Raw genomic sequence first — 19,583 nt, forward strand, 5'->3', positions numbered from 1 at the left:
TACCTGTTCGTCAGTGGATATGCATCTTACTGATGCTGCCCACCCCGCCAACCACCCAAGGCAAGGTCACGCCCTCCTCCCTGGACCCCCTCCCCCCTCTCTCCTGCGCCTTTGCCCTCCCCTCAACTCCAAGGTGTCACAGAGAGCACCCTTGTTCTAGCCCTCTCCTCCTTTCCACTGGGACCCCTCAAAAATCCCAGATATCCCTGCAATTTCCGGTGCAATGTTTATTTGGCGGAAAGAGGGCTGGGGGGTGAGCTGCCTTAAAAAAAGAGCCCCACTCACAAACAGTTTGGGCTGCGTTCGAGGGTAAACATGTGCAGGAGGGGCGAGCGGTAAGAGGGACTGAGGCTTGTGTGTTCTGGTCCTGACACACAGATCCCACCTCAGCCAGGACACAGAGTACTGCTCTGTTCAGGCCCCAACGGCCACAGTCTAATAAGCACCCCCCACACACACACCTCCTGTCTGCTCACTGGACAGCTCCCTCTGCTGGAGAAATGAGGACATGACATGAAAAAACAGGGAAGGACAAACACAACCAAGTGACTCAAATAAACATCTCTAAACACTGAAATAACAAGTGGGTCTTGTTAAGTAATTTCATGCAACATGATAATAATACAAGGTGTTTGTGCTATTTGTCTTCCTCTATGTATACTCTAGGACTACAAAATATGAACAATTGATATAATAATGCAAATAGATTGAGCAACTACTCTTAAAAGCTGCACAGTGTGTTGCACAGATACTGCACCTGATGGCATTAGACTGTACATTTCTTGTTTAATGTAATTAAAAGTAGATTAAATGCATGTACAAGGGAACAATCAAGATGGAATGAATGAATGTATTAGATAACAGATGTTTTATCTTCGAAATGAGAACCAGAGAAAACAGAACATAACATAAATCTGAAACACAGCCAGAACCTCTAGACCTGAGGAAGTCATTGGTCTTCCTTCTTTGGCTGGTCGACAGCATCTCACTTCCTCCTTGACGTGAGTGGCTGCAACGGTGGTACAGGTAGGGAGCGGATGGGGGCATTTGGGTAAGTACAAGGTGAGGGCGGGGGGGAGTTTTTGGGAAGCAGGAGGGGCACATGTAGGAGGGTCTCTGACTGACAGATGGGAGGTAGGAAATGGGGGCGTCTGTCTCTCCTGTGGCTTGCCGCTGTGTCTGGCTCTCTGTGGCCCGTCACCCCCCTGCTGCACCTAGACACAAATAGCCGCTGCTGGTTGTTTGTAGTGATGGAGTGCTTCTCCTTGTTATCTGCAATGCCCAGACTTTGCAACCACTCGCAGAGCCTCACATCTTCTTCTTTCTCAGTGAGTGATGGCACTAAATATTTCTGTTTGCCTGCACAGTCCACCTTATAGCTCCTCCTTCTCCTCTTCTGCTGCTGCCGTTCTTTGATCACAGCATCCTCTGATGTCTGAAGTGGAGTCACCAATCTTCCCTGTCTGCCTTTGTTTCTGCCAGTGACTCTCTGAGATGGACAGAGGTGAGAAAACAGCTGTCTGTCCTGCTGTCTGCTTTGTGCCTGACGGCTTGCTGAGAGTAGAGACCATGAGTCTGCAAAAACACTTGACTTAAACACAGCTCTCCTGTGTAAATATGAGTCCACTTCAGGCTGCAGAGCAGTCAACACAGTGCTGGACTGAATACTTTCTGAGAGTACATCACTGCAACCCAGTGGACACATAATCGTACGAGCATGGTCGCCTGTCTGTATGTCCGTAAAGGTGTGTGTATCCGAGGCTTCAATAGTGTGTGTGTTTGCAGGCAGCACAGCTCTGGACCTGCAGAATATAGAGCGGAGTCGTCGGTGTGGGGGCAGGCTGGCAGAAAGCCCGGGTGGTCCGATGCTGCGAAACAGCGATGGAGGTCGAAGACTGGGAGGATGTCTCAAAACTCCAACTTTCTCCTGAGTGCTTTTATCCATCTTGTTATTTGGGATGTGCTTCACAGCTGCCACTCAGATTTCCTCCTGTAGAGGAATAGATGGCTCACTCTCCCCATTCAAAATGCTTTCTGTCCACAGATTCACACAAGTCCAAAGGGAGGATGCACTGAAGTCACCAAAGCAATCTTCTTTACAACTTTACTTCTCTAAGAAATGATAAAAATGCCCAAATGGAAACTAGAGAGTAGAAACTAGAATCTTTGTGTATGTATCAGCCATACAACACAGAGAGACTGACTCTAACCTTACAAAAGGATGTCTGGTGGTGGTCAGGGCAAATTTCCATGCCTCTCTGTAGAAATGTACAGGTAAGTCAAAGAACCACAGCGTTTCCTCTGTTCTCCTTTGTTCTTCATCTGGTCCTAGACATGGTTTACCACAACAACGTGGAACATGGAACTTTTCCATCCGTGATCCTCCTTGTCCAGCGTGTATTTCAGTCTATCTGACTTTGAGCCTTGGATGACACCCATCTCTATTCCAAACAACCCACCCACCCACCTTCTCTCTCTTTTATCCTGATGCCCTCTTGGACATGAAAGGCACAGTGCATCGACCATGCTATTCCATCTCAATAAATCATGAACTAATAGTGAGGAGAGAGCAGATGTTATTCATTTACTGAAGAAGATTGGATCCACTCTCAACTAATTTATTGTGCATATGAATGATGGCATAAACAAAACCTAGCTTAGTTTAGCATAAAAAAGAAACAGTTGGCCTGGCTCGGTACAAAGGTTACAAAATCTGCCTACCAGCACCTCTAAAACTCACTAATTAACATGTTATATCTCATTTGTTTAATCTATACAAAAACTGAAGTATAAAAACAGAAACTGGTGGTTATATAAGCAACTATGTGCCAGACTATTTCTTGGCCTATACAGTATCTTCTTTGTACAATCTGTAAATAGCCTACTGTTGTTACATGCATTTCGTTTTTTGTACAGATTAAACAAACGTGACATAACATGTTAATAAGTGAGCTTTTGAGGTGCTAGAAGGCAGATTTTGTTATGTTCAGATATAGCCAGGCTAGGTTTTTCTCCCTTTTTCAAGTCCTTATGCTAAGCTAACTGGCTATTGCAGGTAGCTTCATATTTACTGTACAGACATGAGAGAAGCTTCTCATCTAACTCTCAGCAAGAAAGCAAATAAGCGTATTTACCAAAATGTCAAACTATTGCTTTAACTGCATGAACTATCAAAATATATTCATAAAATATCTTATTTATTTAATGTTTATTTTCATAGGGACAGTATGGACCAATGCCACATACCCCTGAGTCAAATAACAAAGATCACAATCTGTGTGGACACAAGCTGCACTTTATTTTGCAATCATTCGGCATCTCCCTCATTATTCAATCAACACTCCACTATGAGTTACACTGAAATTATTGGTGGCACATGGGCAAAGGGAACCCATGTAAAGTCCAACTGATTTGACATTTAACTGAATGTCTAACATCATAACTAAAAAAAAAGTGTTTAAAATTACATGGGTCATCATTACTAGAAGACACATGATATTAAATGGGAAGTTCCTGCTTAGATTTTCATTTATGCTATTCCAATGATTTGGTACAGAAAAGGTTGAATCTAAAAACATAATGCAAATGTTGCACTAAGCTGGAAATCACAGCATGAGACTTGAATTGATGACATCAACTTGAGCTGTACATTACAATACTCAGTGGTGGAAGAAGAACTCAGATCCTCTAAGTAACAGTACCAATACCACAATGTAAAAATAGTCCATTGCTGTCTCTTTGGTGGAAGCATCCCCAATCGGACCCAGTTCTTTTTGTAAAGGGTCACAAGCCAAAAAGGCTGATGGCCACTTATCACATTTGTTTTTGTTTTTTTTTTTTAATGTAAAATCTTAATCTGAGAAGTAACTACAGCTGTCAAATAGGCTAAATGTAGCGGCATAAAAAGTACAATGTTTTCCTCTGAAATGTAGTGCAGTGGAAGTATAAAGTAGCATAAAATGGAAATACTCAAGTAAAATACTACAAATGAGGTACCTCAAAATTGAACTTAAGTACAGTGCTTGAGTAAATGTGCTTAGCTACTTTCCACCACTGACAATACTACATGTCCAAATTGTTTTCAAGGATGAATTTAAAGTTAAAGGACAGGTTCACAGTTTTTCAAGTCTGTCCTAAAACAACAGTCAGGTGCCCAAATAAACACTGACACATGTTTTCCTTGCTGTAATCATTTTTCTTGCTCATTAAGAGATTCCATCCTAATTCACTTTCAGTATAAGTGATGGGGGAAAAAATCCACTCTTCCATCTGTGCAAAAATTTATGTAAAAGTTTATTTGAACCTAATAAAGGGGATCTTCTACTGGTCAATATGAAGAGGAGGAATGATTACAGCAAGTTTAACCTGTGTCACTGTTCATTTGGGCACCTGACTGACTGTTATTTTAAGACAGATTTGAGGCATAATGAACCTATCCTTTAAAGTGACATTTTAGGATGTATATGAAATACTCTATTTTGAATAATATTTTGTGTCTAACATGGTTTTTCCACACACAAAAAACAAACAAACAAGAACGTCTTGTTAAAATCCTTAACATTACACCTACTTCTTCCCCCTCATTAAAAATTCCAGAATCTCTGAATATGGAAATATATTTCATTTCAGAAGTTTATCTGCTGGACACAAGATGTCTCCTAATTCACTGTAAAGTCTATTCTCAGTGTTTGTGTAATGGAAGGTTGAAGCCAAGTTGAATATTGGACCAGGACTGGCTTCCAAACTATTTTAGATGTCACAAATCATGTTCGCAAGCCCACCCCTTCAAAAACCAGATTTTCAATGAGCTCAGAGGAACACTCCACTTTCAGCAGATGAATGTGAAAAAAAGCTTTCTGGTACATCATTCTGCAAAGTGAAGCTGAGGGAACAAGAAGAAAAACATGTTTTTGAGAGGAGGGGATCAGATCAGCTGCACAGTGCGCGCCATGCGTAGGAATATGGAAGTTCTACGGCTGAGAAAATGTAGTGCCAAAGAAAAGGGCTGTGTGACGGCAAGGTAAAGCGATGAAAATACTCTAAATATAGCGTAAACTTAAACTGATGTTGATTTTTTTTAGGTGAGCCTTTATTTAGGTGGCTAAAATACATTTTGCTGCTGTCCCCGTCCACAGTAGTACATTGCTTAGCTTACATGCAATTTTACTCCTGTCTGCTTCTCCAAATTGGGGGCTGCCGACCCAAATCTAGTGCAGGTAATACATTGAAGTACCTCATAATTACAACCCCGCTTAAAAAAATACGAACTATCTCTTTAACAAACCGCCATGTGCTTCTCTACTCTGCCAGGCGATGGGGCTGCTCACAGTACAGCAGCCTGGATAAAAAGCAGCTTATCATCTGCGGCGCTACAGCGGAAGCACTTCGTTGGTCCGCGAGGCCAAGTGCAACTACAGCTTAACGGCAAGGTAAACACTGAAAATGTCTGGTATTGTGTTAATTTATCTGTAATGTATGTATCATATGTGAATGTGTCGCCGGACTGTGGGCTCCGGCTTGACAGTTTGTGTGTTTCACGGCGAGAGGAGGCGGCGTTGGTAAGGTTAGGAGGAGGAGGAGGAGGAGGACGAAGAGGGCAAAGTCATACGTAACGTAGGTTAATGGACGAAACGAGCTGCCAACACAAGAGACTGACAACACCTCCGACCAAGCCGGCGGGGAATGGATTAGATTTTTATCTAGCGTTGTAATGTTTCATGTTTGAAGCTGTTTTTTGTGTCCTCGTCTTTGGTGTGTGAGTGTGGTATAACAGCAGAGCAACATGGCTGTAAACCGTCTGTTAGGGAAGCTAACCTCGTTTAACTTCTCTTCTAAACACTGTGACAGTTCACAAGCCTGATAAGTATTTTAATACAAGCTAATATTGGTTTTCCTGACAAAGCGATGTGAACTGTTTTAGTAGGCTAACTCACTATCTCACCAGTCACAGAAATGTACTCAATTAATTGTACAAAACTAACACCTGAGAGCAGGTAAACCAGGAGGTGTGTAAGAGATGGTGTTATGTATTGATAACAGAAGGTCAAATGTTAATGGCGATATTCATTATTTCTTCTGTCAGCCAGCTTTGAGTTATGAGCTATTGATCACTTTTAATCATCAAAGGGATGCTGAATGATTTTATTGTCAATCTGTGATAATAATATCTTAGTTCGGGCTACAACTAACAGTTATATTCATGAATGAGTAATATTCATAGTATTGGATACTTGAATCGTTTTTTTCAGCCTAAATTATGAAATTATAGCTAATTCGATTAATCGTTTTGATAATTGATTAATCATTTCAGTCATTTTTAAAACAAAAAAAAAAGCTGAACATTCACTTGTTCCAGCTTCTCAAATGTGTGGATTTGCTGCTTTTCTTTGTCATATATCATTGTAAATTGAATATCTATAGGTTTCAGATTATTTGTTGGACAAAACAAGACATTTTAAAAGGTCAACCTGTCACCTGAGAAATTGTTGCAGCCCTAATCATTTTGTCTATAAATTGACTTATTCAAACATTTTCAAAAGAAATTCAATTTACAATCATAAAGGACCAAGAAAACCAGCAAATATTCTCATCCAACAAGCTGCAACCAGTAAAGTTGTAAACAAGTTACTTTAAGAAATTACTTAAATGATTGATGGATTATTAAAATTGATGCAGATTGATGTTGCGTATCATTTAAGCAACTAATTGTGAGCTCTAATCCTAGTCCTAGCAAACTGGTGCCAACTTTTAACCCTGCATGGTAAATACATGCAGAGTTTAAAGTGGATTCCTAACATCTTGCCTTTTATATTTAAAATCAGATAAGACCTGTAGCAGTATCTTTAAGATTTAAGACTTTCTAATGTTGCATAACTGTGACATTACAGTCATGGGAGAATCTAGTTAAACCTTGTTTGTGCTTGAGCTAAACACACATAAATCATACAGGAAACACACCCACCCCTGCATGTAGACCCGCTGGCCTTACATAAGTGTCCCCATGTGATACAGTATGAGCATTGTGCAGTGCCTCTGCTTTTGACTCAAGCAGTGTCAAACTGGCTTGAAATCACCATGAATTATATTAATCAACATTCATCTTCTGTTCTTTTATCTTATGTCTTTTGGCACAGATGGCTCACAGGCTGCTAGCGCGTAGAATTTGGACGCTCTCTGTGAAAGAGATCCACTGCCGCCCAGCATCCACCGCCACCATCGCCTCCTCTTCTTTTTCCACCTCCCTGCAGTCCGCCACAACCCGGGTCTCCTTCCTCTCTCCTTCACGCACTCGCGCCCTTCCTCACACCCCCCGCCGTGAAGTCTCCTTCAATGTTCAGGACCACGAGGATTTCACAGAGAGGGTCATCAACAGCGAACTGCCCGTGCTAATCGACTTCCACGCACAGTGAGTACCTCGGGGAGGGATGGTTGTAAAAAAAAACACAAGCAAATTAAGAAAACATCTTCATCAATTTGACAACACAGATGCAGCATTTAGAAAACAGCTGCAAATACATTACAGACAACACAACAGAAGTGATGAACACGTATGGACGCGCTAGTTGTTGCCATGGTTTGTGACTCATGATGTTTTTGAAGTTGGCTATCTGTCAGTGGTGTTGGAAAATGAGCTAAAATGTGTTTTTGGTTTATTTTAACATTGTGATCTCATGTCCAGAGGTGTTCATCACCTTTAAGCGCCCCCTGGGAACACTTCCGTTGAGTTGTCTGTATTTGCAGTGTGTTTCTGTAAAATATGAATTTGCAGCGCGTTTTCTAAATGCTGCGTATGTGTTGTCAAATTGATGAAGACATTTTCTTAATTTGCTTGTGTTTAGTCTATATGCATGTTCTTTTCTTAAGTTGCAGTGCATTGAGCTCTCAGGGCCACCGTACTAATTAGCTGTATGAAGGAATTAATTAATTAAAGTGATCACATGTAATGTGTGATTAGATTGTTTTTGTGTTTCTGTAACTTTTTGCAGCACTACAAACCATGTGGATGTGGTAAAATGGTGTACAAGTGGGTTAGATCAGGCCAACAGGTTTAGGTGTTCAAAAGAGCAGCGTTGAACACAAAGTTTCTAATAACATGTCTGTATGAACGCTGACTTGTATGTATAGTTGAGGAATTCAAGCACTGACCTTGCTGCAGCTGCCCTGTTTCTTTAAATGACTAGAGTATGTTACATACAGCATGTGTCTCGCTGTTAAAAATAAATACACATGTACACAACTGACTGTGGGGATTCCACTTTCAAGTCATGTGAGGCTACACAGCAGCTATTGCAAGACGCCACTGGATATATAGTGTCCTATAGAGAGGTCTTCATATCCATAGCTTTTAGATTATCTGACACAAAATGTATGTGAGATGCATTCTGATGCGAGTTGTTAACTGGCATGGTATTGTGTAAATGTATATCTATGTTTTTGTTGAGGAGATGCTATACAACTAATTGAATTCTGTACTCTCACCATGAGCATAGCTAGATGTTATACTTAAAAGTTAATGTAATAAGAGGTAGCAGGTGATGGTTCAGATCATTTTTAGCCAGATAAAGGGTCGGGAAGGTGGAGCCCATCACAAAAAAATATTAAAGGACATTAATCTCATACTAATTATGAACACATTTTCAAAAGACTCTTCATTTGACTGAAGCCTGGATATCATCAGCATTGACTCACAGCTGTCTGAGAAATTTCCATGAAGCATGAATTTAAGTTATAAAACAAAGCTGTTAAGTTTATTATTTATTTATATTTCAAAAATGAATATAATTCCCTCCTCTGAAAAGTACCAAGTAGCTTTATCATTTAAAAGTTTTTATTATTGTGTCAGCCAAATGTTGTTTAACTTATTGTTTTCTTGCTAAAGATGTTCTACCTACAGTATCAGTGTTCTTTTGTTTTTATTCCTTTTCTTCAGCTCTTTATAACCCTCTCATTTTGAGTGACATACGACTACGTTACCATACGTTGTTATACAAATACATCATCCAGGGCTGCAACTAAAGATTATTTTCTCTATTGATTGCTTTTATCTTTAAAATGTCATTAAAAAATGTCACGAAAATTTCTTGGAGCCCAAGGTGACATCTTAATCTTTAATCATCTTTATCCAATCAACAGTCCAAACATAAAGATATTCAGTTTACTATCATGTATAAAAGATTCAAATCCTCACATTTGAGTAGCTGCAACCAGTAAATATTGACATTTTCTGTCAACATCTATTGATCGACTAATTGATTAGTTGACTGATCGTTGCAGCTCTGTCATCATAGTTATTCATGTTTTATGGTTTTATTATAGTTCATTGATATTTGAAAGTTAAATGCACAGTGACAAGCCTTTGAACTCGACGTGCTCTGTGTTTTAAAGGTTCAAACTCATCAAGAGTCACAAGTACTATTCCATGAAAACATTTGTATAAAGTCTTCTGACTGAGAAAATAACCCTGATGATGTCATCGGGGTTATGGCGAATACGGTCTGACACTTTAAAAAGAAAGCCTGTGTCACAAACTGGAGGTGTGGACTTTGGATGATGGAAGACATGGAGGTTTGCCAGTCATGGAAGGCCTAATCAAAGACGCTATTAAATTGCATTGTGGGAAATGTAGTAAGCAGTTTTTCTGGAGCTCAACCCATACTAGACTAAAAGACAGGATATTTCAGCCTCTGTCGCTTTGATTTTGACCATTCTTTGCTTTATTTTGTCTCTCACAAGCCCCCCAAATTTATGGAAATGCATTACTAAATCAATGGTGTGCTGTACCCCTTTAAAATCTATAGCAGTCATTATCATACACTCCTTGTGCTGGCCATACTCAATACTGCTGTCTTTTAGGGAATGAACGCTTTAACATTTGTTCTGTTTGTGTGTTTTTAGGTGGTGTGGTCCCTGCAAGATCCTTGGGCCAAGGTTGGAGAAGGCTGTAGCCAAACAAAAAGGTCGTGTTGCCATGGCAAAAGTTGACATTGACGATCACACAGACCTGGCTATCGAATATGGGGTGAGATTTGCAGTTTGTATAAAATACACATAAGACAGAAATACTCATAGTAGGCCCTCAAAAACAGAGACTGAAAATATATTCACATTTAGATTCACTGTCTCTAAAATATAGTGAGCAGGTCAGGAACTTTGGAGTCATTCCTAATGCTCATCTTAACTTTGAAAGTAATGTTAAGAGCATAACTAGGACAGCTTTCTGTCACTTAAAGAATATATCCAAAGTTAGAGGGTTCATATCTCAAGTAGGCCTGCACTATATAAGGAAAATCTTAATTTGCAATAACATTGTTAAATATTGCGATGACGATAAGACTTGCGATAAATAAACAAATATTGAATATTAGCTATAAGAGTTCTTATGTCTTTCTGCTTTAATAGGTACACTGCTATTTGGGATAGACCCCAAATATTGAAAAGCCTGTGCTCACTGAATAAAGAAATGAAATACATTATTTTCAAGCTTTTATTGAACAAATTGCACAGGACATTCATTTAAATAAGACATTCTAACTATAAGAAATTAACTTCCCCTGCTCCCTTTAAAATATTTTTTTCTAAACTCAACAAAAACATCTCTTTATATTACAGTGTTGAAATGAAAATAATACAATTTAAATTAAATGAATCTAAATTGGCAATTTAAAATAAGTGTAATGTCTCCTATTACAATCATCAAGGCCCTTGACTCGGCCCAGCAAGATGATTTTCTTGTTTCTAAATGTTAGTTAATAGTGATGTAACTGAAGGCATAACTCAACTGCGAGGGCAGTGCAGCACATGGACAGTCTACAGCGCGCACACGCTAGAGTAGTTATGTCGAAACGCAGCTTTCTGAAGTACTGAATCAATGTGAAACAATGGCATAAAAATTCTTCACTGTTTTGAAGCATCTAATACAGTTGAAATGGCAACATCTGCTGGGCAACTATTGGTATTTTATTTGCATGGCTGAATTAAATCGAAGCCCGGGAAGAAACAGTTAGTCAGATTATAAGCGCTTTTACTTCTGTCATTCTTGTTATTTTGTTCAATACACTCAATATTATTAAAACGGATCACTTTCAAACAGTCTATTGATCTGTTTTTTAGATATTGTGACAGATTGAGAAGCACACCCTGTATCCTTTTTTTCATTTCTTTATTTATAGAAACCGTCACTTGCAACATGTGTGACATTAAGACAATAACAGAAAACACTTAGGCATCATGATGAAATAAAGATAATGTAACAGGCATGAATTCACTTTCAATTGGTTGATAATTTAACATGGCAACAGTACATGGGGTAAAAGTAATTAAAAAAAACAAAGATAACTTAACAGAAAAAGTAGGCAGTAAAATCAGAATTTCTTTAAAAAATTCTTGTGCACATACAGTTAGTATGCTCCATTTCTTATTGTTTATAATTTATAGAGACTCATAAATACTTTCTAAATTCAGTCATGACAAGTTCAAACAATGGGTGAGAAATTGGATTTATGGATGTGAAATTTTCCCAGTAAAATTAATAAATGGAGTCTGGTCAAATTTCTGTTTTTTGTTTAATAGTATAGTATTATATTCTTAGCTCCCAGCTTAATTGAATGATTGGTTTGAGTGTAAAAATAGTCCTCAATTTTTTCCAGCATCATCATAAAATAGATGTTTAATTGATTCTTCTTCACTTTTACAAAATTCACATTTGGTATCGATATCCACAAATCTTGAGACAAATTTGTTGGTGGGATAGATATTATGCACTATTTTGTAACGTACTTGGTGCACTTTGTTGGGGATAACAAATGTATATGAGAGAAGCCTTGTTGTTTCCCAGTGATAGTTAGAAAAATGGGAGTTCTACACACATTTCCCACGTGAAGTAATTGAACTTTTACTGCAGAAATAATTTCCTACATGTGTATTAGTACATATGTGACTTAAAATATTTATTCCATTAACAAAGAAGGTAGGTTCCAATTCCAGCAGTCCCCATATCCAAAACCAGCACCACACCTCTCTGATACAAGTGTGACGTAATGAAGCTTCGTTTGGGGTGGTCACGTGATTTTTGGCGTGGTGAAGCGAGGCTCGAAACATCTTGCCGCAATACTTCTGCTTTGAGCGTAACATCAATACACTAGAGCTCATCTTCTAAAAAAAGCAGCGGTTGCAAGCATTTTTTGATTTAATGTCTAAATAATTACCTTTTGCAAGATGAACATGAAGTATACTGTGAACTTTCTACACCATCATTCCAAGACTAACGTTAGCGGAGCGGAGCGGTGAACTACAGCAGGAACAGGCCTGAATGCATAGGGCGTTTCAGGCAGTCTTTTGCAATGTGATTATCACGTATGTTCATAACGTGATGGCGATGAAAAGACAATTTATTGGTCAGCACTAATCTCAAGCAGATTGGACAATTGTAATGCTCTTTACACTGGACTACCAAAAACAGACAATCTCAAGGCTGCAGCTCATTCAGAATGCAGCAGCTAGAGTCCTTACATGAACACACAAATACAAACCTATTACACCAGTTCTTAAATCTCTTCACTGGCTCCCAGTACAGCGCAGAATCAACTTCAAAATTCTGCTAATACTCCATAAAGCACTTAATGGTTTGGCTCCCTAGTATATTACTGACCTGCTCACTGACTACAGTCCAACCAGACCCCTCAGGTCATCTGGCAGCTGTCATCTAACCGTACCCAGAATAAGATCCAGGTCTTCAGAGAGAGCTTTTAGTTGCTTTGGTCCTGCTCTCTGGAACAAATTACCGGATTACTTGAGATCAGATGCTTGTTTCCACATTTAAAAGAAAATTTAAAAGCTTTTCTCAGGCTTATGACAATTTCTTACCTGAGTGTGGGTGGCTGAACAACTGTTTTTTGACTTGTGCTTGATATTTTTATCTGTATTTTTAAACTTTGATTTAAAACAATTTTATCATGTTGATCATTGCTTTTATGCCAATGTTAAGCACCTTGAACTGCCGTTGTGTATGAAAAGTGCTATAGAAATAAAATTGTTGTGTGTAGAGAGATATAATTCGCAGTGAAAGGAGGGTAATGAATTGAATTTTACTTGGCGTATTGGATGTTAAGTCATATTATTATTATTATTATTATTGGTGTCATATAACACGTAACTTGGTCTGTCTCCAGGTGTCTGCTGTTCCCACAGTAATCGCCATGCGAGGAGGTGACGTCGTCGACCATTTTGTGGGTATCAAAGATGATGATGAGCTGGACTCATTTGTCAGCAAGATCATTGGACAATAAACCAGATGTCCCAGCCCTGCCGTTCACCACCATCATGGTGCCGTTTTGTATGATTCTGGCGTGGTCAGCAGCAGTCAGCTGCCATTTTGAGCCTGTTAAGCAACAACCAACACATAAAAAAATCTTGCCACAATCCCAGCTGGCAAACTTTCAAATGCTCACACCCATCCCTAGACACACTGCTTCTGCTGTGCATTATTGCTTCTGTCTCTCTGTGTCCCTGTTTCTTTTGTCTAGTAATGGGTGTGTGCCTACATTAATCTTTTAGTTCAGGCCGTGCAGTTCCACTTCTGTTGAATAATGTGACAGTTCCACGGCTCTATTTCATACCTCTAGAGTGGGTAACACTTTGCTGTAAAAGTCTATAGAATGAAAAATACACCGTTTTACTGCACTTATACTGTATAACATGAGGGATGAGCATTTATAGTTTTAGCAGTAAAGAAGATTTAACTTAAAACCAGACGATACTGAATGAGGTTTGACAGTGTTACCTGTAGTTCCTGCTTTTGTCCACACGAGGGTGGCGTTTCTCTATCATCACAAAGCCACACACGGTCATTTTACACCATTATGCCTAATAATGTGAGAAAGGAATATGTGTGTGTATGAGTGTATGTTTCTTTGTGCGTCTCTGGGTCCTGACTGTGAAACTAATGTCAAGCGGGAATTGCAAATATGAGTTTGATTTAGTTTATTACTGAAATGAACTCTAATTACCAGAAACATGACCAAGTGAAGTAATAAAGGAGTCAAAAGATGTTCTGTATTTGAATTGTGTTTTTGTCTGTGGTTGTGAAAGTCAAGCATCTGAGCTTTATTGTCCATAATTTCTGTGCTCTGTGTGCCCCATCTCTCCGCCTTCTGTCTGAACATGTAGGTGTTACTCATGCTGTCATAACCCTCTTATCAGTGTAACTGAAACGCCTACACATCACCCTCCACTTATTGCTCCTTTCCAAATGACCTCACTTCTGTCATCCCCTCAAATCAAAGTGTCTGCCATCTCGTCTGTCTCAAATCTCAACTTTATATTGTCTTCAATTCAGTCTCACACCTGTCAGGTGACCTGACCCAAGTCTGGATTACCAACAGGGCAAAGAGGGCAACTGTCCAGGGGCACCAAAAGCCCAGGTTTACTCTATATCATTCAGGTTTACATTAGAGCTGCAATAATTGGTTGATTAATTGATTTGTCGATCAACAGAAAATTAATCAGCAACTATTCTGACAATTGAATGATTGTTTTTAGTCATTTTTTTTAAAGGAAAAATGCCAAACATTTGCTTGTTGCAACTTCTTAAATGAAGTTTTTATGTATCTTAATAGTGAACTGAATATGTTCAGATTTTGGACTGTTGATCAGACAAGACATTTGAAGATGTCACCTTGGGCTCTAAGAAACTATAATAGGCATTTTTTTTCTCTATACTGTAATGTTTTGTAGAAAAGCTTTTTTGAGAAAATAATTGGCAGATTAATTGATAATGAAAATAATCATTAGTATTTACAATTATTACTAACTGCAAATTTGCAACACTGAAGTATAATGTCAACTACAGACGGGTGACAAATTAAAGGAAAAACCAACATAAAGTGTCTTAGTAAGGTGTTGGGCCACCACGTGCCACCAGAACAGCTTCAGTTCTACAAGTCTCTGAACTGTACTGGAAGCATGCACACTATTCTTCCAAAAGATATTCCCTCATTTGGTGTTTTGATAATGGTGGTGGAGAGCGCTGTCTAACACATCAGTCTAAAATCTCCCGTAGGTGTTCAATTTTGTTGAGATCTGGTGACTGTGAAGGTCATAGCATATGATTCACATCATTTTCATACTCATCAAATCATTCAGTGACCCCTCGTGCCCTGTGAATTGGGGCATTGTCATCCTGGAAGAGACCACTCCCATCAGGATAGAAATGTTTCATCATAGGATAAAGGTGATCACTCAGAACAACTTTATATTGATTTGCAGTGACGCTTCCCTCTAATGGGACAAGTGGACCCAAACCATGCGAACAAAATGCCCCCCAAAGCATAACAGAACCACCAGATCCCCTCACTGTAGGGGTCATGCACTTAGGCCTGTACTGTTCTCTTGGTGTACGCCTCACATGCACTCACCGCCTTGTCGAAAATATGAGGGATGAATCATCTGACTATATCACTTTTTTCCACATCTCGGTAGACCAGTGCCTATGGTTTTTGCACCACTGAACTCTCAAATGTGCATTCATCTTTGTAATGAGGGGTTTATGCACTGCAACCCTACTATAAAATCCCTCTCTATGTAATTGTCGACGGACTGTTTTTGCTGACACAGTCTGATCACGTCCTGCATTGACATTCTCAGTCACCTGAGAAAGTGTTGCTCTTCTGTTTTTCCTTACATAATGCACTAATGCGCGAGCATCATGGTCATCAAATGTGCGCTGTTGACCACAATTTCCGACCCTATTTATTGATGTCTTTCCCATAGTGACACCATAGTCACTTGGATATTTTCCTCTTGCCATCTTGATATAAAATCTGAATCAACTGGGCCTGCTCAGCATTATTATACATGCCACAGAGCATGATTGGATGTTAATTGCTTAATTGTACCATGTAGTGCACCTGTGTGGAAGCATCTGCATTCATTATGTGTCTCCACTCATTTATTCAGGTTTTTCCTTTAATTTATCACCAATCTGTATGAGCTCCATCCTCCATCTTGTGGCCCTGGTCCGTGTCAAAATGTAGTTTTAAGACCTGAAATGTTTTAGTTTATATTGTGCTCATTTACACACAAAACTGAGGGCAAGGTAGTATTATTCCATCATAGGAGTACTGTAAGGCTGCAACCAACAATGATTTTCATTACCAACAGGTCTGACAATTGACAACAGTGTATAAAATGTCATAAAATAGTGAAGAAGTCCAAATTATTATATTTAAATTACTTGTTTTTGTCTGACCAACAACGGATGTTGAGTTTACCATCATGGAAAACTGGGAAAATGAGCAAATATGCAGATTTGAAAAGCCAGTTCCTGTGCATTGTGGTATTTTTTAAGTTAATAAATGATTAAAAAATCATTTCTGTCAATCGATAATCAGCTAATCACTGTAGCTCTTGAGTCTGTGCCAAAATACACTATAGTTAGACGGACTCTGGCCCTCCACCACACAGTCCCCATTCAGTCTTTTATTTTCAGTTTCACCTGCTTGATAAGAAGCCAGACCACCTTCCTGTCTCTCACCACATGTGATTGAATCCAGCCTTTGAACAGTCTGAACATCACACAGACACAGTGTGGGGGCCTTAGATCCCTCTGTACTGTAGATCTGTACTGTAGATTTCAGACTTTTTGATTTTTGACTGGTTTGGAAGTTGCCATGGTTCCTGATTACAGTATAAAACCAAAAGCAATACAGTTGTGTGTTATCTTTGCACACTGTTAATCATTCATTGTAATTGTAAAGCATAGCAAGTTTATTTGCACAGCACGTATCAACAACAAGGAAATTCAAATGACTCTCCTATAAAGACTGTGTGTGTGTGTGGGTGTGTGTGTGTGGGTGGGTGTGTACAGGGTAGGATTAAAGCATTTATGTGTCACTGCCTGCTAGAAACACAGCGGAGTAAACAAGGTCAAACAAGGCCGAGATGTGAAGGAGACAGGCGAGCACCTGCAGTCAAGAGTCCCTCCGCTCATCATTTCGTCATCCCCCTTCTTCTCTCATGACATGCTAACCAAAAAACATCCTGGCATGTCATTACGGAGCCCGCAGCTGACGAGAGCCTCCAGACTGCTTATTAAGCGCGCACCATTTGACATGATCTGCATTTCTAGTGGTCCTAGCTTGTATTAGATCATCGCAAATGGAGCCCCAGGACATGCAGAGCTGCTCGGTAGCAACCAGAGGCAGAGGCCCAGTGGTTTTCTGAATAGGGGGAATTCCACTGGCATTACATAAGCAGGTGTGAGTGAAGCAAGCGGGTTGGACCAGCAAATGCTCCAGATGTACAAATGCAATTATTGTGCTCTGGATGAAAGACATTCCTGCATAGTTTTGAGATGTCTAAATGGCAACACCTTTGTTAATGATCTGCCATTTTTTAACTATTTTCTTCCTCTTCTGTGTGTTTCTCTGCCTCTTAATAATCAGTCACTGGGGTCTTTAGACTTCAGGATTCACACTCATGAAAGAAACTGCCCCCCCTAGACAGACAAGGCAGACACACACCCGTCTCATCCTCTTTGTCTGAGAGAGAAATGACGACAGGCTCCAAAGGTTCAAGAACAGCACGTAACCCTACACCTCTTCCGCCTAAAACAATAGACCACACCTCCATCCTCGCTCCCGCTGTCTCTCTCTCTTACTCAACCACTCTTGTGACCATATAAGGCAAAAAAAGACAGGGGAAGCCAGCGGCTGCTGAACAAACGGGCTGAGAGGCAGAGTTGCAGAATTCTTCTAGTGACTTCCAGTCCCAGTTTGCCTGCCTTCCTTGGAACCTCAAGCTGTTAATGTTTGCTGTGTGTTTGTTTGAAAAGAAATTGCCTGACTCTCAGCCAAATGCCTTTGCTCTGTGTGTTTGAATTACATGATTGTGGGCTTGCATTGCATGTTTTTTTTTTTTTGTTGAAGTGTGTGTATGTGTGTGTGGGCAGAGAGAGAGAGACTGCATAACAACACCCAGAACTGGCACAGCCGGAGAGTATTGTGTGTTTATAGTAAATACATAACTGTATTTATATTTTAAACACATGCTGCCCTCCACCGTGTTAGGTCTTCATTCTGTTCCAGACAAATACCAAGCAGACACCAGACAAAGCTGCTACTGTTGCTTTTTCTATCATTCCGTCTTTTTCCCATGCAACATAACACACGGCTTACAATACCACACCGACTTAGCGCGTGTTAGAGGTGTCGTCAAAGCAGTACAGATGATAAATGAGCGGAGACACATCTCAACAAAAGAGGCAAAGCTTTGCGTACTTTCCCTTTGCTCCACATTCCCGAGTTTTGTGAGTCAACATGTGTCTTATCACTCCTTCCTGTGTACTGATTACTAAAGGAAAGGAGGAGGATGGAGGCGTTAGAAACAGGGTGAGACTAAAGGATAGAAGAGAGAATAAACAGCCAGTTAGTGCCATACTCCCATTATAGCATATTTTAAAAATGGAGGTTGCTCTAGATTGTTCGTTCTGGCCTTTTAGACACACACAAACAAACACTCAGCTTTGCTTGTTTTATTGAAGCAAGTTGCGTAAATATTGTAGACTTGGCAGAGGTTTGTATGACTGCGGTGTGTTTACACTCACATTCAAGCATGTGTGTGTTGAATTTCCTCTCAGTGTATGTCAGGTAAGAGGATCTGGGTCAGACACGAGCATTATATAACCTACAACATATATCAGATTTGACACAAATCTGAGCCGCAGCGTGTACATACAGATCTATATGTATGTGTGTGCATGCATGAGGACACAGGTTCTCACCAAGACCCTCAAGCGTGAATGCCCACACACATGAATTCACACAAGTAATTACCCAGTCAGTGAGTTAACATGCCTCACTTTTAACATGCTGACATTGAATGGGTCTCTTTCTTTCTGACTGGATGATATAATGGCTTTACACACCCTGAATTACAGACACACCCTGCTGCTATTACAACCGACTGAAGGAAAAAGAGAAAGAGAGAGAGACTAGGTCACAGTGAAAAGGAGAGCAGAGAGAGGGAGGGAGGGAGGGAGATAGTGAGGTCAGAAGTGTCCATATTTGGTAATTCATGCCTGCATTTTAATCCTACATTTCTTTCTGTGCCCCGCTCTGTTTATTTGGAGTCTTGTGCCGTCATTGTGTAATAGTGTAATATATGTAAACCCAGCTGAAATTCATGTACTTTTTTGACACACGTTTTTTATTATGTGTCCTTTTTTTAATTTTGAAATTGGCTTTGAATTGAAAGTTTTTTTCTTCTTTTTTTTTTTTTTTTTTTTTTACAACTGTCATGTGACAAGTCTCTCTTTCTCTTACTCCCCATCATTCTTCCTCCTCTTTGCCTCTCTCGGCATCTGCTCCTGCTCAAGTAATCGGACAGGATGACCTTTGACCTCTCTGCTGAAATTTCGGATATTTCCCATCTATCCCAGAGAGGGAACGAGTGTGAGATTTATTGATTTTTCCAGGCAGGCACGCTGAACATGTTCAATGTTTTGCTCCACATACATGTGATGCCCAGCTGCTAAACGTATAGGAAAACACACCGACACATTCCTTTCATAATGACACATAGCGAACGTA

At 39.7% G+C, this 19,583-nt stretch overlaps 1 protein-coding gene across 1 annotated transcript; it reads left to right on the forward strand.

The window, feature by feature from the left end:
* The first annotated feature begins 4,934 nt into the window (after window positions 1–4,934).
* Window positions 4,935–14,044, forward strand: txn2 (thioredoxin 2). The gene is made up of 6 exons (XM_044332191.1): window positions 4,935–5,020; window positions 5,212–5,216; window positions 5,311–5,429; window positions 7,134–7,405; window positions 9,895–10,018; window positions 13,167–14,044. The coding sequence occupies exons 1-6, from the start codon at window positions 4,950–4,952 to the stop codon at window positions 13,281–13,283; spliced, it is 708 nt and encodes a 235-aa protein (XP_044188126.1). The 5' UTR covers window positions 4,935–4,949; the 3' UTR covers window positions 13,284–14,044.
* The last annotated feature ends 5,539 nt before the right edge of the window (window positions 14,045–19,583 follow it).

Source organism: Thunnus albacares, chromosome 17 (genome assembly GCF_914725855.1).
Source record: "Thunnus albacares chromosome 17, fThuAlb1.1, whole genome shotgun sequence".
NCBI classification, from domain to species: Eukaryota; Metazoa; Chordata; class Actinopteri; order Scombriformes; family Scombridae; genus Thunnus; species Thunnus albacares.

What these genes read in the sequence shown, in the direction of transcription:
- txn2 (XM_044332191.1), top strand. Translation starts at nt 4,950, where the DNA reads ATGCGTAGGAATATGGAAGTTCTACGGCTGAGAAAATGTAGTGCCAAA. An exon ending in CTAATCGACTTCCACGCACA is followed by an intron (nt 7,406 to 9,894) that starts GTGAGTACCTCG and finishes GTGTGTTTTTAG; the next exon opens with GTGGTGTGGTCCCTGCAAGA. An exon ending in ACCTGGCTATCGAATATGGG is followed by an intron (nt 10,019 to 13,166) that starts GTGAGATTTGCA and finishes GTCTGTCTCCAG; the next exon opens with GTGTCTGCTGTTCCCACAGT.